Raw genomic sequence first — 23,645 nt, 5'->3', positions numbered from 1 at the left:
AGTATGAAACCATCATAAGTTTCATCATGAAGAGCAAACACGGGTCTTATTACCTGGCAGTGTCACACTGCTCATATGTAAGTCTCTTGCTTACTGTGAGATCAAAGACTAAGGATTCAACTCAGCTGATAATGTCATATGCATAACGCTGCTATCTATTGCCTTTCAACACAGTGACTGGCAGATGGATTGTCACAATAGTAACATTATTTTGTACTGAAGTTAAATGTCAGGAAAAAAACTATCACAAGGACACATAATGGTGGAAATGTGAAAACAGATTAACTGCAAGTTGAAGCTGCCTGAAAGAGACACAAAGACGCTAAAGGTGACAAAAAAAAGACAAAAAACAAAAACTGCAGCCTTAAGCTTTTTTTTTTTTTTAAGTTGATACTGCCCAATGAGTCATCTGTGATCATTTTCCCATTTGAGTTTTTGTTTTTAAATGGATGAATCCAGGCCAAGGACTCCTTCAACCCACAGTGCTTCATACCAGTTCAACTCTACTTTAAAAAAAGATTAAAATTTGTAGTGGCATAGGGGGGACGTCCAATAGCAGCAGTTTGTTTTGAGGGCCCCAAAGCTCTTAAGCTCCAACCAAGAGACAAATCTAAAAGTGCTTTCAAACATCCGCCATGGCCACCAGAATATATTGCTCTGTTGTGGACCAAAAGCAGATTTTGTCCTTGAGCTCGCAGACGCTCACATACAGTAACTATTCTTTAAGCAAAGCTCGTGGCGGTTGTCTGCTACCTTACGCATCATTCATCCACAACCATATCAGCCCCCACACACTCCACCCTTGTACCGCGGCTGCACAGAAGCGTAATGGCCTTTTATCGATTCTTCTTTCGCTCGGTGTCTTTCTTCTCTTTTCTTGCTCTGCTGTCTGCACTGCAATGAGAGGTTGTTAAGATAAGCTGCTGCGTGAGAAGGGATTCATGGCTTTTTTCTTTTTTTTTCCTTTTTTTTGTAAGCTGGGTGGCAGTGTTTGTGCTTGTGTCAAAGTTAATATGTCTGCATGTGCATATGCGCGGGGGGAATGGTATACGTAGCATGAAGGTGAAGGCTAGCACAACAGCCATTCAGAGACATACGTGTTTATCTGCAGTTGTGTACAAATTGGCCACATGAATAAGATGTGCGTTTCTGCCAGTGATGAGCCCAGGAGGGTGTCGGGCAACCGCGTGGTGCTCGGTGAGACTTGGGGGAATTTCATGGAAAAAAGATTCTGCCTTTTGTACCTCGTGCGTCACTCCAGCTGTCTCATTAAATTTCACTTAATTTCACTCAAGAGACTGTGTGTTTGTAATTGCGTGTATTATATCCGAGCTCTCTCAATATTCAATTCTTTGTGGCACAAACAGTCTCCATAATAGATGTTGCTGGAGCTCATTAAGATCTCTCTTTTCATAATGTAGTTCCAGTGTTAATGGCTCATTAAGTTAAAGCAGACTCTTCCCATCACTTCAAGAAAGTACAGAACACACACACAACACTTTTTTATAGGTGCTTTATTTGTCACCAGAGGCTGTACGTTCTGTCTTATCATATAATTACGAGCGAAGATGTTCATTGTTCACTGAGGAACGAGGCTGAGACTCAATGCGAAGGTCTCAGATGGTGAGTGTTGGCTTTATAGCATGCCAATGTGCGGATGTCATTTGCATATAGTCTGGGAAAAGAATGTGATTCACTCTCCAATTCGACTCTGGAAAGGGAGGCATGCATCGTATGGCTTTGTGTTTGCCTCTTGCCATTTTTTTTCTCTCTCCCCAAACTCCAAACATACACATTATCTGAAAGACATCTAGCAGACACCCACGCCGCTTGTAAGATATCATTACGAAACCTGAAATGTATTAGAGGTGTAATGATTTTGCCTCCGACTATGTACAGACTACAGCACTAAACAGCTCAGTGTTGCCAGAACACAAGAATACCTCGTTTCTCCCCTGCCACTACCTAATGTTCAGGAGCGGATTTTGTTTCCCTCGTGGCAGACCAAACAAATTCACAGATGCTGATAGAAAAGCTCGGCGATAAACACTGACAGTCATTCACACGTTTAAAATATGTGAAATGTGGAAGAACGGATGGGTTTGCCTGCATGTTCAAGGCAAAATAACATTTCCCTGGAAACCTCAGTGAAACTCTAAGAATGGCTGACATTGTTTACTTTGAAATACCCCGGATAGATTTTTATATAAAAGCCACGGAGGCCGGTTAATAACACCACCTGTGCCAGAGCATGACTAAGGTTTCTTTTAGTCTTCTCTCAAAATTTTGCCTTGAGTAAAAAAGGGCACAGTGCTGTCCCCTCTCTCTCACACACACTCATTTTAGCATTTTAAAGAAAATGTGGTGATTAAATTCGTTTGGCATATTCAATATGTGACAGCTCAGTGCCCACATATTTTTGGTCTTCATTTCAGTTAGACACTTTTGCTTTTATACGATCGGAGGTTTTACTGCCTGTAGTAACCATTGTTATTTATAGCGCCTGCATTATTTTGGATATCAGGTTTCTCTTGAAAGAAAATGAGACAGCAATGCTCTGCACTAAAAACTGTCACACTTTCAGCAGAGAGGCGTGAAAGAAAAAAAGAAGAAAAAAGTTCCTCAAATATATTGACAATCTGGTTAAAACAACACCCAAACGTATGTCAGAGAGAGCTATCAGATCAGATGATACAAGAAAGAAAGAACCGCGGCAGAGAGGGCCTCTTATTAACTGCCTTTGAATTCCTTTATCTGAAGTTTAACTTTTTTTCTCACAAGTAGCACGAGGGTGAAGAAACAAAGCAAAACAGTGGCATCGTGTTTGATGAACAAAGAGCTGTCTGGAGACCAGCTTCCCTTTGCCTTTCAAAAGGTTTAGGCCTCTTAGTAGTGTTTTATTGAAACTAAGCTGTGATGAACAGGATCCACTGTTGTAGCAAAGCCTCTGTACAGCCAACACACTGAGAGCTGAAGGATTACCAGAAGTTGTCTTAATTGATCTCATTATCTTCTTCCAGTTCCTCTTTAAGGCATTCCACTCTCAAATGGATCTTCTGATATAGCGTCAGCGCCTGCAATTTGACATTAAGTATTATTGTCAAAGTTATTTTCCCCCCCTCCCACTTCAAATGAGTTCTGGGGAATATCTATAAAAAGACTAAAATGACTGTAGTGTGATCCTACTTCAGTGTAAGGCATTGATTAAAAATGGAACCCCAATGCACATCAAAGTCTGTTTACAGAGCTTGGGTTGTCCCGCTACATAAAGATGGGTGACAAATTAATAGGAAAACCAACATAAAGTGTCTAAGTAAGATGTTGTTCTACCTCGAGGTGAGAAAACAGCTTCATTACTTCCTTGTCATAGATTTATAGAGTCTCTGAACTCTACTCGAGATAAACATCACCACAACACAAAATGAAAAAGAGAAGTCTTTCTGAAATCTACCATTTTTGTTAAGACTTGTTGATGCAGTAAGGTTTTCAATTCCCATAATGTTAATTTCAGAAATATGATACTCCACAGCAATTTCCAAACAAAGGGAGATAGATAATTTTAATCATGGTATGAGTCTGTTTTATTCAATAGCATGTTAATGACAACATACAGTATCACCTTTGTGCACTGACCAGCACCAAAGAAACACCCAGATTTTTAAAGATGAAATTCTTGTTTTCACCTGATTTAATGACTGGGTTCATTTGTTTTGGAGAGTAGGAGACCTCTGTGGATAATTTGGCCCCTGGTAAAAAAAAAAAAAAAAAACCTCCTCAGCACCTGGGCCATAAGTTGTCAGAGAAACAAGCTGAGCATACATTAGTGGCAGCTCGGCTTGCATCCCCCTCCAGGCCGATTTTTTAACACAAAGCTGCTTTAGTCAGTGTTTCTACCAGATTTAATCACCTGGTCTGTTTGTTTTGGAGAAGAGGAGACCCCTGTGGATAACTCAGCTCCCTAGTAAAAACCTCCTGAATGATTGACACTGAAGGGATCCTAACCAGATGCAACTGACTGCAATGACAGCAATGTTGGTGCAACACAACAGCTCCCATAATTATTCAGGTCTTATCAGAGCAGCACCACATTGTGACAGAAATACAGGGGGAGGTGTTTGAGCTACATGAAGTTAGAAAATGCACGAGGCATCAAGGTGAGGACAACCACTGAGATTTTAGACCGGAGAAAATGACAGCCTTCAGCTTAGCGTGGGGTGAGAGACGTTTCCAACAACTATGGGAGAAGAAGAAACTGAATTAGTTTTTGCAGCTGTTGTTTTTAGAATGTGACAGATTTGTAATTAGAGGAAATGGGTCCAACAATGCCAGTGGTGTGTTTTTGTGGCAGTCTGTGCCAAATAAGCATGTTGGAGGATGTAAATACTTAGCATCGCTTTCATTCATGCTGTTTATGTTGTGATTGTTGCCAAATACATGCAAAATATCCTGGGTATTTCTGTACATCACCAGAACAATGTTTCCCCACAAGAGAGATTATAGTTTATATAACTTTAACTAGAACAAACTAGCCTATATAACTTTTTATAACAACGAAATGTGCCAAAATCAAATCCTCAACAGAAATAACTGTGTACGTTAGCCTACATCTTTATGTGTGTGTGTGTGGGGGGGGGGAGCATACTGGTTGAAATATAATCACATTTTTGTAAAAATGTAAATACCAATATTGACAGACCTCAAAAATGTACTACAGTAAGTAGGAGTTTGTGTTTTGTGTTTACCCTTGCAGGACAATGAAATCCTGAACACGGCCGTCCTCACTGGCCGTACGGTGGCCATGCCGGTGAAGGTGGTCACCGTAGGAACAGACGGAACGGTCTCTGATGTGACGGAGTCGGTGGAGTGCAAGTCAACAGATGAACAGGTTATCAAGGTTAGTGGGGCAGGTGTTCTGAGCAGATGCTTTTATTTTACTTTTCCCAGTTCATCCCTGTAGCCTTCTGCTCCGTAGTGGTACAGTACGTGGGCGAGTGAACAGATGAACAGAATGAACAAAGTTTAGCGCTGGTGTAGCAGTGGTTTGAGCATAGCAGTCGAGGAAACCGTTTCTGAATTTCCTCTAGCAAAAATGGATTCTTTTTTTTGTTGCGGTTGTTAAAAGGTATACCTGGAGTTAAACATTTTTTTTCTTAGGTCAAAGATCAATATGTCTAAACAAAATTTGTAACAATTAGCAGGTATCTGGGTTAATGATATCTTCATTGACCATGCTGGTAGAGAGAGTGTTCCCTGTATTCGTGCAGTAAGTGTTGAGCGTGTGTGTGTGCCCTCCTGTGGCCCATTATGCAGACCTTTATATGCATTTTTGCCACAATGATTCTGATTTACTGGGTGCACGTTTCTACAGGAAAAGGAAGAATGTACTGTGAGAGGAAACGTATTGATAAAGCAAAGGCTAGAACATCATAGATTAGAGTTACAACTGCTTTGCCAGGCCCAGTAGACAGAGAACACTGATTATAACACAGAAGATGAATGTAAACTGTGCAAGACATCGACACGGTGTACACATATTGATGTAGCTATGCATGATTCTTGCCCTAATTTCAATGTTCAGGGTGAATAAGTAAAAAGATGACTGGTATTTCCAGAGAGAAGGAACTGAATATATAAAAGAGTTGGAACAGCAGCTGTAAGAGAAGTGAGAAAACACTAGAAAAAAAATCAACTCTACGAGTCTGTGCTTGTTTTTCATCATCTTATAAACTGACATCAATAATTTTGATTTCCAAAATACAGCAGCCCAGATTCAGCTCATACTTAAGTTGCTGACTGTTCATTCTTCATGCATATCCAGCGACTAATGTTAATATAATGCTCGTTGCTAGGGCTGGGACGATACGCTTTTCTCCCGATTCGATTCTTCTACGATTTTTTGGATGGTGATTCGATTTAAATTGCGATTCTACGATATTGCCGATTCTCTCGATTTTTAGTCGCATTTTTAACATTTATCTGCACACAAATACTGTAGGAGCCTATAAATTAACATACTCCATTATAAAGTGAACTTAAACCCTTTTCAAAGCCTGTACTCTCTGTATGTAAAAGAGGCTAACAAATACACATTGCACAATATTTAAAAAATTTCAACAACAAAAAAAAAATCAAAAAAAAATTTTTTTTTCAAAAAAAAAAAAATCGATTTAAAAATCGTCAAAAAAGATATCGCGATATCTATGTGAATCGATTTTTTCTCCCACCCCTACTCGTTGCATAGCATGTAGCATGTTGATGAAAAACGCTGTATTGGTTATGGCAATTCCTTGCATTAAAGGGGCTGTGATTTGAAATCTGCTGTAACAAGAAGCCCCTGTTTGCAGCTTCATTACCACTTGCCAATAACACAATTTTGACAAACTATAAAGCTGACAACATGTTTGCCATCATCGATTTGCTGTCTCAAGCCAGTATCAAACCTCTGTAACTTGATTTTCATTGGCTTTCAGAGAGCTTAGGTAATTAATACAAAACCCTACTGAATGCTGTGGGAAATATTACACAGGATGTGTTGCTGAAGAAAAACATAAAAGGCTTACTATTAATTCAGTACGTAAGTATAGCATTGTATGTAAAAACTGTGACAACATATGATTTTATTTCTGCCCTTCAACACGTCCCTGTTGTGCAGAAGGAAAACAAGACAATAAAAAATGTCACGAGAGAACCGGGGGAAAATAAACTGTTTGTTTTTAATTGTGAGTGTGTGGCAGAAGAAAAGAACGGTGTTGCAAGCGCGCCTGTGTTATATTGAGACGCTGATTTGGCGTGTTTCTGTGTACCATACATGCATATCAGAGAGAAGAGAAGAGGCAGATCTCTCAAAGGGTTTAATTATCCACTGAAGTAGTACTGCACATTGTGACGCTGACCTCGGTAGCATACTCCCCTGCCCACCCGTCTGGCTTGGGAACAGTAAGCCGCAGCCGCAGCCCCCCCCCCCCCCCCTCTCCCTCCATCCCGTTTTCAAAGGGAACTCAAAATAAAACGCCGTTTGATTGGGAGGTATCTCCATCCTGCCTCGCTCCTCCACTGAGACTTTGAGGGTGAGGTCCCTCATTTCCACAAGGATGTCAGTACCCTAAAGCTACTCCAACTTTAACCAGGCCATTCTTTTGATTACTAACTAATGATATGCTCCCATCATCATCACACACTATTATTTTTTATTATTGACTGTAAAACAGAGCTGATTTATCAACCAGTTGATCATTCTGATAATGGTTTTAATTATCTTGTCCAATCTCTCTAACCCTAACCCTCTCTGATACAAATATCTGTTGTTTTTCTCAGTCTACCGTGATATTTTAAGCGTTTAAGAAGTGGTTGTCTCTATTCCCTCTGTTGTGATAATTTACACCAAGAAAATTATTCTGCAGACTGCTTGTTACCCTCCTGTCCAGGTCTCACCTCTCAAGTGATAATGTATCTCAAAATAGGTTTAGAAAAAGTTAATTATTTCCTTAAAAAAAAAATCAAAGAAGAAAATCATTAGTAACTCCTAGCATCTGCTGACTTTCCTAAGTAGATTCTTGTAGCACAGTGGCATGGACAAAAAGTTGCAGCGTGAGAAAGTTTCTTGAAAACCCTACTCATACATATCCATCACAGTGAGAACTTGTACTTTTGTTTATGCTCACTTTTTAAATTTTTGATCACAAGTTACAAGATCATCTGGCAAGATCTTGTCATGCTGACCAGGGACTGCTTTGAAAAGTAGTCTCTGTTGTGACATTCAAGAAAGCCTCACTATCCAGACACTGGCAGTATATGCTACTGGAGAAAAATCACACACAAAATGTGGATAGAATAAAAATAACTCGCCCACATCCCATAACGAGAAGACTTCTACTTGGCCACCATCCTTGAATGCAAAGACAAACAAGACTTCCTCCCTGCAAATGCGTTACAATCTGTAATGTTATTCACAGCCAATCTTACAGATTGCCCATTTTGTTGTGGCAAGTCCAGCCCTCTTTCTGCTGAAATGCCCTTCCATTACATGATGTAGCGGCGATAGGACCTGCTCACACCGCTTTCCTCCTCTGATCCATACTGATGAGTTTGGTTAAGGGAGTCACAGTTCGTGTTCAGCTCTTACCCGATATCAGGGTCAGGAGGTGCTCAGTACCTTAACAGGTGAGGCCCTAGGACTCAGCACAGCTCAGTGGACCCACACTGCTTTCCACTGGCTTCCAGCTCATGTTCATGCTTCACAACTTGGCCAAGCAAATATTGTTTGACTGCTTAAATGAAAAGTGGAAAAGTATGAACAGCAGGGGAGTGTTATTATATCTATCAAATCAAAAACTACCGTGAAAGGTAGGGACTACAATTATCTTTATTTCTCAAAGGCAGATTGATTTCATCATAGACAAATAGCAACAAACAGAAAAGATGTTTTTTGATCTCCTGTTGTAAAATGACTCGATATTAGATGTTTCTCATTTTATCTCAGTGATGTAGACCCCCTACGGTGTATCCAATAAACCACTGAGACTCACACTAGAAGTTTTGAATGATGGAAATTAAACATCAATTTTGCTGCTGTCAGCTAGAACAATATATATATATATATATATACACTGTATATACACACACACACACACACACACATAGTATACGTATGCTCAAAGCCCTGAATTTAAGCTAAGAAATTTTCTTTTTTAAGTCAAATAAAAAAAAAGGATCTACATAACATTTACAAAATGCTCACAGCAGGAAGGTCCCAGTGTACTGTGTGAAGTGAATGTCTCTCTCTCTCTTTCTTACACAGGACTTTCAGTCACTTTTAGTCAGCCATCGTTTCAGTCATAAACTCACCCATGTACGCCACAATTGGATTCTGCAGTGTCCTTATCTGTGTTTGTGCGTGTCACTCCGGATAAATTCCATGCCTGCATGATTAGCAGCACAATGGATTGTTTCCATGGCGAAGTGACATTGATTTGTGCGCGGTTTCATGACAAATTCATGGTGATAACGGCGGCTGCAGAGATCAGTCAAGTGCTAAATTTTTCATGCAGCGCAGAAGATGTCACCTTCCAGAGATCTCAGTTAAATCTTTACGGTTATCATCTCCGATACCTTTCAGAGGGAAAGATAAAGATGGCTGTACAGTGGAGAAACAAAGCGGGAAGAAAAAAAAAAAAAAAAAAAAAAACTAGAGATGAGATGGTTTGAAATAAATTGATTTCAGCATCAGGGTGAAAGAGAGAGAATGAGGAAGAAGGGACAAGGATAGTAGTGAGGCTTAAGACACTCAATGAGGAGTGAAGTGGGTTCTTTCAGCTCCTTTCTGGGTGGTTGCCTTAGGAAACCCTGTGCATTGGTGCCTCTAATGTACATGCATGTGTACTCATAAATTGACTAATTTACATATAGTATATCATCCATAATTATCTTCTCATCGCACCACAGGCATTAACTGTGAGCACCAAACTGACAGCTCCCATTCTTCACACAAAGAAACAATAGTTTTTTTGTCTTTTTTTAGTGTGCCATTAAATTTATAGCAGTTTACATGTCTACTTATAGCATGCTGCACTGTAAAATACTACATGGCACATGAGTGTAATAAACACTTTGGATTTCTTTAAGGATACTCCACTCCTGACCTAAAAATACATCTCACCCCAGTTTGGCACCTTCACACTTTTGAACAGTTAATAACTCTAATGTGCTTTTTTCCCCCATTTCTTCTGGATTACATTATCTCCCCTCTACTACCTGTATTGGTTTTATATGAACACACGAGTTGCATGCAGGCAACTGACGATTACTTCCATTGTTGTTTTTTTATGATGTCAAATTCCTTCCTTTTACAATTAAGAAATCGTTGGTTTTTCATTAAAGCTCTAGATGACATCTTGATAATTAAAAGGTACACTCAAAAAAAAATCTTCAAGTGGTAACTAATTGTTAAGAATATTTTTCTTTTACTTAATATGGACTCAATAAAGTCAGTATTTCATTAAAATAACACGATTGTCTTAATAAACTTGGAAAAATGTGTGGAGTATACACACCAAAAGAGACTACTGGAAACAACAGGCTAGTTTCTTTCTTTCTTTTTTTGAGCATGAGAATGTGAAACTATTTACATGTATAAATCACTTATTTTTTGTATTGCCCATGAGTGAACAGATTGTAATGCAACCTGCAAAAATGTATCAACTGACTGCAGTTGGCTAGAGCTGCCTAGAAACTGATTTCTATGTGAGGGACTCGAGAGTTAATTTTTCAAGAAAATCCAAACGCTGTGAGGTTCATGGTTTCTGCCAAGAGCCTTGCCTCAATGCCACTCTGCTGCTCCCCTGCAGCGCCAACAGTATGTGACAGTGGCCAACAAGCTTAGAAGTGGACTCACACTTGAACAAAAATAACACAGACTCAGAGAATCTTCACACAGGAAAGCGTGAATGAAGGCATTTTCTCTGTAATAAATGACTTCAATCACAAGCCTATACAGTACTATCAGTTTTTCCCCCCAAGATTAAATTTTCTGATGATTTAGTGAACTGATTTGCATGCAACACCTTCACATTACACCAGTTTAATCAAGGAAACTTTAAACTGATTATGTTCACAACAACCACTCCTCATGTGATTCACGCTGGAATAACTATTGATCGAAAGCGAACCTTTATTTAACCGAGTCCTTTGAGCAAAACAGAGTTAAAGTCTCGAGCCTTCACCCTCGTTAATTCCAGCGTGAAAGAAACAGTCCCTTTTGAAGTAGAGCCTGCTCTCTTTACAGGAGTAGAGTTAACACGTAGGGTGTACAGTACAGTAGCACTGCAGTAGAGTGAGGGTGAGGGTGAAAGAGTCGGAAAGAAAAAGAAAGAGGAAGCAAGAGGAGGAGGAGGAGGAGGAGGAGGAGAGTGCTGACAGATCCCAAGCTGTCAGTTTTGTTTCTTCGAGTGAGGGGTTGGTCTGACATCATTTGTGAGTAAAGCTGCCAAGCTATATGCAAAGAAGTGGAGACAGATAACAGTCTTCTTGTGACTGGTTTGTTAGAAAGAAGCAATTGTCAGTAGTGGAAGACATGTGCTGAAATTATCACTTGTGCCAGTCAAGCTTATGATGGTATTTGAGATTGAAATGAATTGAAAATGCGAGTGATTTACAAACAAAATTCGATGACAGATTGTTAAATAGATTTGGCTGTCGCGAGGCAAACGTGTTTGATGAGGAGATTGTGGTACTTTGAAGATAATGACAGACACTTCTAATGTTCCTGCTATATCGTTTCTGTGTGCTGGAGACGCATCTGAGAGAGCTCGGTAACTCACTGCAGTTGTTGTTTATCCAGCCAATCATAATTCAGTCTGAGCGAGTGTTTTGTTCCCCATTTGGATGTAGCAGGTTTGTGTCCTTTCTCAGCTCCATCTGTTAAGTTGGACCAAAGTCACATTACTTGCGTGCATATTATCCTGCATGCACTTGCATTAATTATGCATCTGCAAAAACACACACGCACAGACAAAGGAAACTGAGGAGACCTGAGACTCTCATTGAAGCAATGCCAAATCTTTCCACCCTTCAGCATCAGAAGAGGCTGCCGACTAAAAAAAAAAAAAAAAAAAACTTCAGCTGGACAAAGGAACAGAAGATAATCGTCATCAAAGGAGTTAAAATGACTGAATCTGATTCAAGCCACACTTCTTCCATGGTTCTTCCTATAGAAAGACATACTGTACTTAGTCATCTTTTGTACAAGTATTCATTTTGACACTGATTCTGTTTCTTCTTTCTTTGCATCTGCCCCTGACCCTGTCATCTCTCATATTCTCCCCTCTTCTCTCCAGCTGTCACCGCGATGTGACTACGTGTACGTCAACGGGAAGGAGACGAGAGGAAAGAGTAGAGTGATGCTCAACTTCACCTACAGTTTCCTGAGCGCTCAGCTGGAGATGAGCGTATGGATTCCCCGCCTGCCTTTGCTCATTGACGTGGCCGACCCCGAGCTCAGCCAGATTAAAGGCTGGAGGGTCCCAGTTAGCATGGGCAACAGGAGGTGAGACCTGACTGCTGTATCTTTACACTATAGCGTGCTGGGTTATGCATTGTTGTTAAATTGACATCAACCTCTAAATAATGCAAACACTGGAGTACTACATCAGCAGCTTTGGAGGCAGAGGCAGAGCGGTTCTTGTGCCTCACATACATATCCCTCCAGAGTTTGGCTATTTTAAAATAGTCCCAAGACAAGTCCAAATCTCTTTATTTAGGTCATTAACCTGAGAAGTTTTTAACAGCGCCTGCATGAGCGTCACATTCTTCACTTGGCGGCTACAATAATTTGGCTTGTTGGTGCAGTCATATGAGGCATAAAATGCAGGTGCAGCTGCAGAGGAGTTATAATGAGTGTCTAATAATTCACTAGACCGGCTTCCCGAAAGGTACTTTTACTGAATAAGAAATGACTAATCATTTTAAGCATTACAAAGCGTGGACAAAATTCCTGAGGCTAAAAAAGTGACACAGTCCACACTGGTCTGTGAGTTGCACAAGACGGATCTAATAAAAATATGTAAATCAGTGACTTTTCCACTCATACGAAAGCGGCTAATTAGAATAGAAATAATCCCGCTCAAATTAATATAGATGATCAGTGAAGCACACTTGCTAATTTACATTTAATAATAGCTATTATCGTGATTGTTTCCAGTGATCATACAGAAAGTAAGAGATGAGGCACTGAGACGGCAGAGAGTCGGTGATGGAAAAAAAAAGGTATGAGATTGTTACTCGTGTGGACCTGTCAGGCACAGTAGCTGGAGGGGAAATGAAAAGAGTAATTACGTGACGTGGCCGTACATCCTCTTAGTTGCTGGCGATTCTTTCACATGAATGAGTGAGAGCGTCACGTTACAAGTGTCTGCAGTGTTGTAAGTTATATTTCAAGGCTTTCTAAGCTAATACAGACATCAGTTAATGCTTATTATTTTTTTAACATAAACAATTCATATACAAACTGCTTCTATTTGCTCCTATTTTCATTGTGACCAAGATACATATTAAGCAGGATATTTACATTTAAATGGCACTACAAAATGGTGACACAACGTTTCTAAATGACCTCGAACCTAGTTTATATTCATGATATACAACCTTTGATCACTGTAGCTAATAGCAGCTGATATACAGTATCAGCCAGCCTGGTTCACTGGTTCCAACACTGGTGATTCAGGTTCAGAAACCCCATGTAGGATCACCAGCTGATGTTTAACAGTCCAAAGAACCACTGTCATCTGCTATTGAACATCTGCATCTATTTAGCATTACTGGATTGACAATTTTATACATTAATACATGTAGATTATGTGTCTACGACTAAAACTTCTAATATGAACATTAATCTTACATGACGATTTGTATTTTACTATATTGTGATTGATTATCATCACCATCTGGTTATTGGTGGCCACAGGACGACTTAAGGTTGTGGACACACACCCACACTGCAGCTGTAACTTCAGCAACTTTATAGCATACTAAAGCATTTCTTAAGTGTTCATATACTGTTTAGAAATGCTAATAAAAGGGACATAAATCAAAGTGATGTCAAACTACACTTCTGCCACAAAGTCACAAACTTCAGTGTCATTTCCCATTAGCACGAGAACCCACAGGGTGGCACTCTAACACAAATGCCCCCTGCTATCTGTGCTTGATCACATCAGTCATGTCTGTCATGTGCATCACTGAAGGCTGCACGAACCTCATCTGCACAAAAACAACAAAAAAAACCCAAAGAGGGAGAGCCAAATTGAAAAATACATAAATAAATAAATGTTTTCTTGGCACAGGCTCATCAGTGTAAGCGTGCTCAGACTATGCGTGCGCTCATTCACACAACCGTGCAAGCCTCCTCATTACAATCCGACACCTTGGCTGACCTGTCACTCACTGCTACAAACATGACCTGACCTCATGTTTCTGTTGCCAGCCACAAATGTCACCTTGGTTTTAGATTGCCGTCCCCTCGCTGACGTGGGGAGGGGACGGCGGTGGAGGGGAAGTTACAGGAACTAAGCCAAGCCATTGGGCCCCAGCATGTTAACCTGTCAGCCCCTTTTTCTGCCTGACCGGCCATGCCTCATTAAACCTAATGGAAAGTGTCACTGTCACTCCCCTCCGGCCACCTGACTGGTAGAGAGACAGATGCAGGCAGCGAGTTGAAAGAGTGAGAGAATAAAGGTGAGAGGCAGGGGAGAGAACAAGCAAAGTGAGAGAGTTGAAAAATAGATTACAGGAAAGTCATGTTAGGGACTGATGTGAGAAATATAGAGTGAGAGCCTGACTTACAATGTGTGAGAGAGAGTCGAGATGACAGTGACAATGCACAGAGCAACATAATAGACCTATACTGTGATAAAGAGCGAAGGATGGATCGAGTGACATACGCAACTAACAGCCAGGGCCATTATTCTTTTCATCGTCATTGAGACTTTGGAGTGGATCTATGTCGAAGGCTGGGTCTTACCCTTCATCGCAGCTCCCACAGCTCAGTTTAGAGCCCCGAAAAATACAATATGTTGTTGTTTACTATGATGTATTACTGTAGCCAAGGGCATAGTTTGTGTCTACAAGCAGTTTTAATGTATTTCTGGGAAGAAATGGTTCCCAGAACTTTTGGCGCATTAATCGTGAAACAGGACAAACTGCTTAGAAAATACAACACAGTGGAGCAGAACAGAATCGATAGATCTAAGATATCACGTCTAATTTTGTGTTATAGGAAGCCATTAGCTTGTTGTAAAGTAGAATATCATTTGTATCAAACATCTGGGTGCCATATTATTGCTGCACTGTATATCACTGTCTTGTCATGCACACCCAGGTACCCATTAGCCCTCTTCTCTAATCCTTTGGAACACATAAAGAGTCATTTTCTCTTTCCTTCCGTCCCTGCCGCCTGCGGTCTTAATGCGGATCTTTTAATGTGATAAAGTACCGTACAGGCCGCACTTAAACAGGAGGAAAAGAACAGGACAAATGTGTCACAAGATTCCTCTTCTGGGTTCACAAACATTCATTTGCTACTTGACGTATCCTCTGAGATGGCTATATCTGCAAAGTGTTTGCCGTGGGCCAAATAAATGGCAGTCATACAGCAAAATATCAGCTGCCCTTTTAAAGAAAATGAGAAAGCAAGCAAGGCAGTAGTTTGTCTCTGCAAGCTGTTCTAATGGATTTTTGAAAAACACTATGACTTTTGGGAGGTCAGAAAAAAAACAAAAAGACTGCAGCATGGCTGACGGTAGAGGCCTTGACTCCAGTTAATACCATCAGAGGATTTAGACCATGTAGGCATTAATGGTGATAAGAAAAACGTGCCTTGAAAAAGTTGAATAGTTATAGTTTTAACCTTTAAAGTGTCTTTTCTACTGAACACCTCTCCAAAAACAAAAAGGCTCTCAGTACTTTTCACCCCAGAAACAAACTCGGGTATGCTCATGCCATCTCCTCAGTGCTGCAACTAACTGGACATGGTTTTACTCCCAGTGCTCATCTGCGCCTGTTATCCTGCTCCCTTAGGTACGAGAGGGTCACGGATGATAAGGATAATGGCAATCCATCAGACGAGAGGACAGAGAGTGCCTGTGCGCCGCAGTATCAGAGCACCAGCCTGCGTGTCCTCACGCACTTCGTGGCGGATGCAGGAGAGGTCAGAGGAGCCTCGGATGAGGACGGGCTGGGCCAGCAGAACTTCCTCCTGGGCAGTGACTGGCAAGTGGAAGTGACACAACTGGTGAAAGATTCTCTGAGGGTGGACGACCCGAGGGTTGCCCAGCTAATGGACGGCCAGGTCTTAATCGGACTGAGCGCTGGGACCACCAAACTACAGGTTGTTATATAAATGTGTATGTTGTGCATGTGCAATCAGAAAATGACAGTGTATTGTTATTTATATCACCACTCGGCAGTGACTGACACATCTGCCTTGATCAGGGGTTATTGTTAGGGGCACGTTACCGGATGCTCATCATGTCAGTCAAAGAGATATGCTGTTTTATTTATTATCACTGCAAGCTGTAAAGCTAAGTCAGTCCCCACCACAAGTTTTCTGACACTGACACAAGACAAATACAAATACAAGACAAGTCTATCCCCATTCTTAATCATTCCTTCCCAGCAAAACTGCCCAATACCTGTCTAGCAGACAGAAAATGGTATTTTTTACTGAGATTGGTGAAGACAGTTACATAGATGTATAAATGGAGGATGGACTTACATCTACACTTTCATCCTGTAGCAAGACAAATATGTTGGAGTCTTTGTTTTTCAAGTTGTTTGGCTCTTTTGCTCCCACATAGCCAGCCAGCCGCAATAATTAATGCAGCTTAGGTTGTTTGCATGTCTGGCCAGTGACAGTTGAAAAATAGAAAGACAGAAGGGTGGAAGGAGGCTACGCATATAGAAAATGTGGAGTCAGAAAGAGCAGGCTTGGCAGTGGAAAGCAAAAGGAGTTGGAAAAACAACTACATTGATTTGCAGCATGGCACAAACACTTAAGCCCCATCATGAGTTGACAGAGAAACATGCATTCCTGGCACGTCTAACAAAAGCCTGCACCTCTGCGGTCTCTATGTCTCCTTCCCTCTCACATACACACACACACACATATTCAGAAAACTATTTATCTAATACAACAGCCAGGTCCTCACTCAGGACGACACGCATGCCCACTCACTGTAAATCAACACCAATCTGGCATTTACAAGATAGCACAACACAGAACAACATTGTAGAAGCAGTGGACTGGAATCAGTCTCTCAGTCTTTATTTATCAATTGAAGGGTTGTGTGTGCTGCGCAGGAGTGATTATATGTAACACAGGGATGGATCACTGGTGGGTCAGGACATTGTTTAAACAGACACAAGGTCACAAAGAGAGATGCGAGAGATCACCCTGTATTCAGCTCAATATTCAAACGGAAACAAGACCAGGTCAAAACCTAGCATATGACTGTCATAGGCTCTAACACCCTCTATACTGACAATGATGATTACAAGCAGCTGTGCCTCCGTCCATATATTTTTTCAAGCAGACTAACATGGAATGATAAAAGATGAAGTGAACCCATGGAGCACTTTACTGTATGTTCACAATGTGCAGGTTAAATTGACCACAACTCAAAAACATGAAGAGCAACTTAAAAGAAAAACTCAAATGCTGTAACTCAGTTATAGATCCAGCACTGATTATAAAACACTCAAGCCAGTTCACTAGTAAATTAATATGCGTATGATTATACTTGAGCCAGCACTGCATCAGTATAAAGATGAACTTACAATTTATTTACAATGTTTTTTTGTTTTTTTGGGGGGGGTTTTGGGATCGTTTTCCCTCGTTAGCTTTAGATTTTCATCTCCGGTGTCAAAAGCCATTTGATTTGTCAGAGTACTTCACGATGAATGGATTAAATGTGTCTACAGAGTGCATAAGTGGTGAAACAGGCTTTTTATATCCTTTTCATCCTTCTCTTACTATAAAGTGTATGCCTGCATTTGCTCTCTCCATCATTTCCTTCATTTTAAACATAATCAATTAAACTCAAGAGTATTGACAAATGTGTTAAGGACACCAAGACATTTGTTTGATTCAGATCAATTGTAGGTCCAATTTCAAACACAAGTGCCTTCCAATTGTTGACACTGCAATCGAAGTATAATCACTGCAGCTACCAAGGACAGCCTATACAAATATGGGTTTAAGCCATAAGAAATGTGTTATATTGTTTTTCTAGAGCAATTAAGGAACCATTTTAAATCAGCTTTTGTTTCTTACCTACAGTGATGCTTGAGTTAGATCTCACAATTCCTGTTACATGTAATAGGTTAGTGACTGCCTTTTAAATTACATGAACATAAAGGTTAATTGTACCATTGAATGTAGTGATGATTTGATTGTGACTTTTTATTTTTTACTATTTAATCAACATTTTGCCATCAAAGTGCAAGTAAAATGTTTCTCAGCATAGCCTTTGGTATGCTGCTCAGGTAGTCTGTGGAAAGGTTAAGTCATTCTGAATGAAAACATGCTCTTGATTTAGGACCCGGCTTTGGCCCTAATCCAGAGAAATCATGTAAACACTTGAAGCGAAACACGTGGACCACCAGGGTTACGTGTTCGAGTGGCTTTCCTAATTTTCCTAAAAACAGTGCAAGCCATTTAAATATCACCACTTCTTGTGACCTTTATTTCCCTTTTATTTAATTCATAGTTGGTGTGAAGAAAAGCTACATTCCTCTCTTGATTGGCTCCATGTAAGCATCTTAGTCATGCCATTAAAAATACAGCAAAATCTATGCAGGTACACACTGGCCTTCCAGCAACAGCACTGGGGACGATCCAACTAATGTGTAAGAAAAATAAATGTTTATTTTACATTTTTAAATGTCTGTTTTTGCTCTTCTGTATCATTTTGTTATTCAAACAATGAGTAAAATATCTAAAATAATAGACATTCATAATTACTGACTTATCTTACAAAATTCAAAAATAACATTTTTTACAAAATTCTAAACATAATCACCAATGTCTTATAAGATTAAAAGGTATTTATAGTTTTCAGTGTTACCCTTTTGTGCAAGGCTAACTGAAAGTGTCCACTGAGTGTTTTCTGCACTATACTGCTTACCTACAGTATGTCATGTGTGTTCATGTGCTGGTTGGAAGGATCCGAAATCTGAAAAGGGAGGTGGCACTTTCTTCATGAGCTATGCTGTCAAGAGAGTCAAACCCAGAGGACACACAATGAGCAAATATGGACAGTGCGAAATGGATATTGTGAATTTGAGTGCAGCTTTTTCCCTGTCTCTGTCCTTTCTCCTCAATCACTGTCAGCCATCCAGGAAATATAGAGCTGATCTATGCTTAAATTTATTTAGGATTTAAATGCATAATATATTAGGAATTGTATTTGGACTAAACTGTGAATAATTGCAATTAAGAACTTGGATTTAACATTTAAATGGAAGCCAAGGACTTCAAAAGGCCAATGATATAGTAGAAGATTCCATAGAGGCCCTAGAATTGGCAATTTGATCATTAATGCACCCGGCTGCAAGTTCAATTGTGTATTTGAAGAAATGAATGAGTCCTTTTAAGTACCATCATTCTGACATGTTATGGAAAGACTACTTGCATGCAAAACACATTTAGCTATTAACCTTTCCAAAAGTGTCAGTATGATGAGTCAGAGAGACATGGTCTGGGCGAGGTAATATTGTCGGTTGCACCAGACTAGATGCAGGTGCAAATGGGATTTTGTGGGGTCAGGTGGAGGAAGCCTTTGGAGATTTGGACAGAAATCATACAAGACAAGACTCTGACAGCTTTGAATGGGAAGGGGGAAGCCTGGAAGGGATCTTTAATTGATCCCTGGAGGAGGAATGAAGCAGGCTGTAAACTCTGGAACTGGTGTGAGGAAGGGACTTGACAAGTCTAGTGGGGGAAATCTCACAACTATGGATTCAGGGCTATAGGCTGCACCTGCAGTCTTCCTAATGGGGTGGAGGCGAGACATGACATTTCTGAAAATTGGACAAAGGACTCTGATAAAGAGGAGGAGAAGGGACCCACTACTTCCACAGAATCACGCAAAGGAGCCTTGACATCTTTGAGATGAAAGCAGCAGGAAGTCTGAACATTTGTTAGTATGTTGGGGTTAGGTTGACGGGAGTGTTGATCTGTTTGAGGAATGCAAAAAGTGCACCTGACATTTTGTGCACAGTTCTGTGGGAAGGTTATAGATCGTGCAATCTGGTATCTTGAGAAGAGAAAGACATTCTTTTCAAGGTTGAGAGCTTAGCAGCTCCCGCTAAGAGAATGTGATACCTCAACCTCTTTAACTGCTTGCTCACACTCAGGTATCCATTTAGGCTACCTGTTTATATTTCACTAGCTTAAGTTCCAGTTTAGTAAAGCATGTGGCATCTTATGAATTCTCAACTAACAAAACTCACCTGTAATGATAAAAGCTCGAGACCCCAAAGCTGGTTTTAGAATTATCACTGGTTGCCTGAAGTGTAACTGCCAAATGAAGGTATGCAGCTGCTCTACTGTATTATTTAATTTTACCTTGTCTTTATGTCCATATTTCATTTCGTAACAAACCAGTGGCCTATGGAGCTAATTTTCAGATCAACATTTTGTGCCATTGCCTCTTTTACTCCCCTTTCATTTGTAGAAAAAATAAATAAATAAATAACAATCAGTGTGCACACTTAATTGTAAACATAAAAATCTCAACTATGCAATCAGCACCAGTCTGATTTTTTAACCTTTTCCTACATATCAGAGATGAGGATAAACTACAGTTCCCATTTCTTCTAGACACTGCAATGATTCTGGCTGCATTTTATCATTCAAGGATAACAGTTCCTCCGTGTGGGAACCAAAAGGGAAAATGAAGAAGAGGCAAACCAAAGGGATGAAAACAGGCAAAAGGGCTTGTACAAATGAGGCAGTGATAGGTGCTGACAGTTCATTATGGCTGGTAAATGCGGCTGTGTGGGGGCGGCTGGAGAAGAGACTGGAGTCTTAATTGGAGCGGAAGGGAGGGATTCTCGTCTTATAACAATATCACAACAATTTACATGCTTACACTTCTGCCAACTCAGGGGTGGATAGGGTGGAGATTATACATTTGTATGTTAGTTTAGGACCATTTTTGCACTAGTATGCTTGGTTATCACACTGTATGCAGAACTACTGTACATGCCTGTAGTTCTACATGGCATGTAGGTGGTATTAATACAACAGTTTTGAATACAGAAAATGTGTTTTGTATATTTTTCCTCATTCACTCATTTATTGATTGAAACAGTGCAGGGAGGCTGTGTTTGCTTCCACAAATGCACAAAAACAACATGCATTTACCTTTTTTAAAGGTAAAGGCCTTTAGGACAGCTATAGAGAAATCACATGCAGCATAGGGCCACCAGTGGAATTGAACTGGGGCCACTACGGCAAGGAATATAGCCTCTGCATATGGGGCGCCTGCTCTACCCACTGAGCTAAATTATGTCCTGCATGCATTGACCTTTTAAATGTGGCCACACTACTCATGAGTCTCAATCAAAAGTTGCAAAGCATAAAGTTAGACTGAGCATCAAACTGACTGTCATCATCTAGGGCGGTGGTCGCCAACCCGTCAATCGCAATCGACTGGTCGATCTTGAAAACCTTCCCCGTAGCTCTCGAAAATAACAGAATAATAAATTCAGAAACACATTATGCCCAATTGATGTTCGGTTTGCTCTTTCAATCCAGCTTTTGTATTTTCTTTCAGTGTAGCAGGCGGGTGCTGCTTAAAGCATCCAATGAGATAAGAGAAGCCTCACAGAGGCCTCTTCCTTCTAATTCGCAGAAACAATGTCATCTGTGGTTTTAACAGACTACCATGAGCAGCAAGTCTTTGCATGTGTTGCAGGTGCTCTCCCCTCTGACGGCATCGGTCCTGGCTGAGAGGAGCATCAGGGTGCTGGACGACAAAGTGAGTGTGACAGAGCTCGGGGTGCAGTTGGTGTCTGGACTATCGCTGTCCTTGCAGCTCAGCCCAGGGAGCAACAGAGCTATCGTCGCCACTGCAGCCACACAGGAAGTCAGTGAATCCCTCAAACAGGTACGAGAGCCACACATCCAAACATCTTTCAGCACTTGACATTATTCATCATTAACCTGTCATGCATGAGAGGAGAGAAAGTCTAATCTTAACTGTACTAGCATTGTACTGTGCATTGTATTTGGATTACAAGTTCAGGGTTGGACCAGGGTTATTATGGAGTCTATTCATTGTAATTTTTCTTGTATAATTAATTCACTCTTGATATAGGGAAGCCATCTCTTTGATTTGCATATCCTACCACTGAACCGCTCTGTTATTCCTGTAATTATCATTTCAAATGGAGGAAGGCTACTGTCTCTTCCCTCGGAGAGAAAAGAATATTTGGCTTTCAGGAGAATAGTTTCAAATCCACTCTATCCAGTTGTTTCAATGAGTCCTTCTATTGTAATTAAGCCTCACTTTCACTCTCACCATGTTCCTCTGTTTACAGTCATCTTTATGCATTAATAGAAAATGTGCAGATGGAGTTATTTCCAGGGCTATGTATACTGGGCTACTGCCGTTACACCAATTCTGTTTATCTATGCATCTGTTTTTGTTTTTTTGTTCTTAAGGAGTCCCTCATCAGTGCTTGGCTTCAGTTCAGCGATGGATCCATGACTCCTCTGGACAACTACAACACTGCACATTTTAATCTAGCGGCCAGTTCTTTGGATGAACAAGTTGTGGCAGTGCAGCGCAGTGCAGCATGGAAGTGGCCCATCATTGTTGCCAAGGGTGAAGGTCAAGGTTTGCTTGTGCGCGTCGAAATGAGCTCGCCCGAGGTGTGCCAGAGGGGCAAGCGACGTACTGTTTTGGCCACTGGCATGGCAAACGTGCAGGTAAGGTTTAGTCAGCCAGAGGAGCAATACAGACAACCAGGAGATCGGCGAACAAGGCCTGATCCTCCATACTATGGCGGATCTATCTCTGACATGGAAACTGGGTTGATCAACCGTGGAGCAACTACCATAAGAGGCCATGTTCCAGTCAGACCTAATGGGGGCCGTCTATCAGCAGACAGTGGTACCAGAGTCCCGGGCGATTTCTCCGACTATTCAGACCAGGCTGAGCTGCCTCGGAGCCGCAGCACTGATGAGGACTTGTTGCCATCTCGCCGTGGCCTAACAGACCTGGAGATCGGCATGTACGCTCTGCTGGGAGTCTTCTGCCTGGCTATTCTGGTCTTTCTTATTAACTGCATTTCTTACGCATACAAATACCGTAGCAAGCACCTGTCCCTGGAGGCCCCAGAGGCCATGCCCCATGCTCACGACTGGGTCTGGCTGGGCCAAGAGGAGGGGCTTTGTCTGCAGCAACAGCAGCAGGATGAGCTGACTGGCACCCTTGAGGAAGGCAGTCAGCTATTAAATGGAGGCATCCAGCGTGGCAATGCCGGTGTGGGAGTGTGTACTTCGAGTGGGAGAGATCACAGAAATGAGTCGCTTAACTCGCCCACCACCAAGAGGAAGAGAGTGAAGTTCACCACCTTTTCCAATGTTAAGTCCAGCAATGGTTGTCCTGTGCTCAGCCCGTTGGCACTAGTGCAGACCAGTGAGATAAAATGGGTATGTCCCGATATTGAGCTTGGGGACTCAAAGGATCTGAGGAACTACATGGAAAAGCTGAATGAGAATGCAATTAAGAACATTGCATAGGGGGTACTGGGTGTTTTCAAAGAACTAAAGAGAAACTCACCTGAATGCCTTCAGATTATGGAGGGGATGAGGGCTAGAGGGAGGAAAGGAAGGATCAAGTATGACGGGTGCAGAAACAGACTGGGGCTGCTGTTAAACTGTACCTCATCAACAACAACAAGACGGCAGTGTGTTCAGCCCCTGTTGTTACCATGACAGTACTCGGAGTGGGTCAAGAAACAGACTATCACGAGACATGATTTGCCACAACACCACAGAATAGCTATAAAAGGGGAAAATGTGAACTTGATAGTTGTTGCTTAACTTAAATGTTTGTTCTATTTCAGTTTCCTTTTCTATGCGC

At 41.1% G+C, this 23,645-nt stretch overlaps 1 protein-coding gene across 1 annotated transcript in view; it reads left to right on the top strand.

The window, feature by feature from the left end:
- The window catches only part of LOC310994480 (transmembrane protein 132C), a gene marked incomplete at both ends in the record, with an annotated part of 135,282 nt that extends 111,980 nt beyond the window's left edge, over positions 1-23,302 (top strand). The window contains 5 exons of the mRNA XM_083983189.1: positions 4,751-4,894; positions 11,832-12,040; positions 15,568-15,877; positions 21,471-21,662; positions 22,220-23,302. Coding sequence (XP_083839315.1) covers positions 4,751-4,894; positions 11,832-12,040; positions 15,568-15,877; positions 21,471-21,662; positions 22,220-23,302 — 1,938 coding nt within the window. The remainder of the gene's footprint in view (positions 1-4,750; positions 4,895-11,831; positions 12,041-15,567; positions 15,878-21,470; positions 21,663-22,219) is intronic.
- Between the last annotated feature and the right edge of the window lie 343 nt (positions 23,303-23,645).

The sequence above is a fragment of the Trachurus trachurus genome (assembly GCF_905171665.1).
Source record: "Trachurus trachurus genome assembly, chromosome: 12".
Taxonomy (NCBI): Eukaryota; Metazoa; Chordata; class Actinopteri; order Carangiformes; family Carangidae; genus Trachurus; species Trachurus trachurus.
This window is presented reverse-complemented; position numbering and strand designations above follow the sequence as displayed.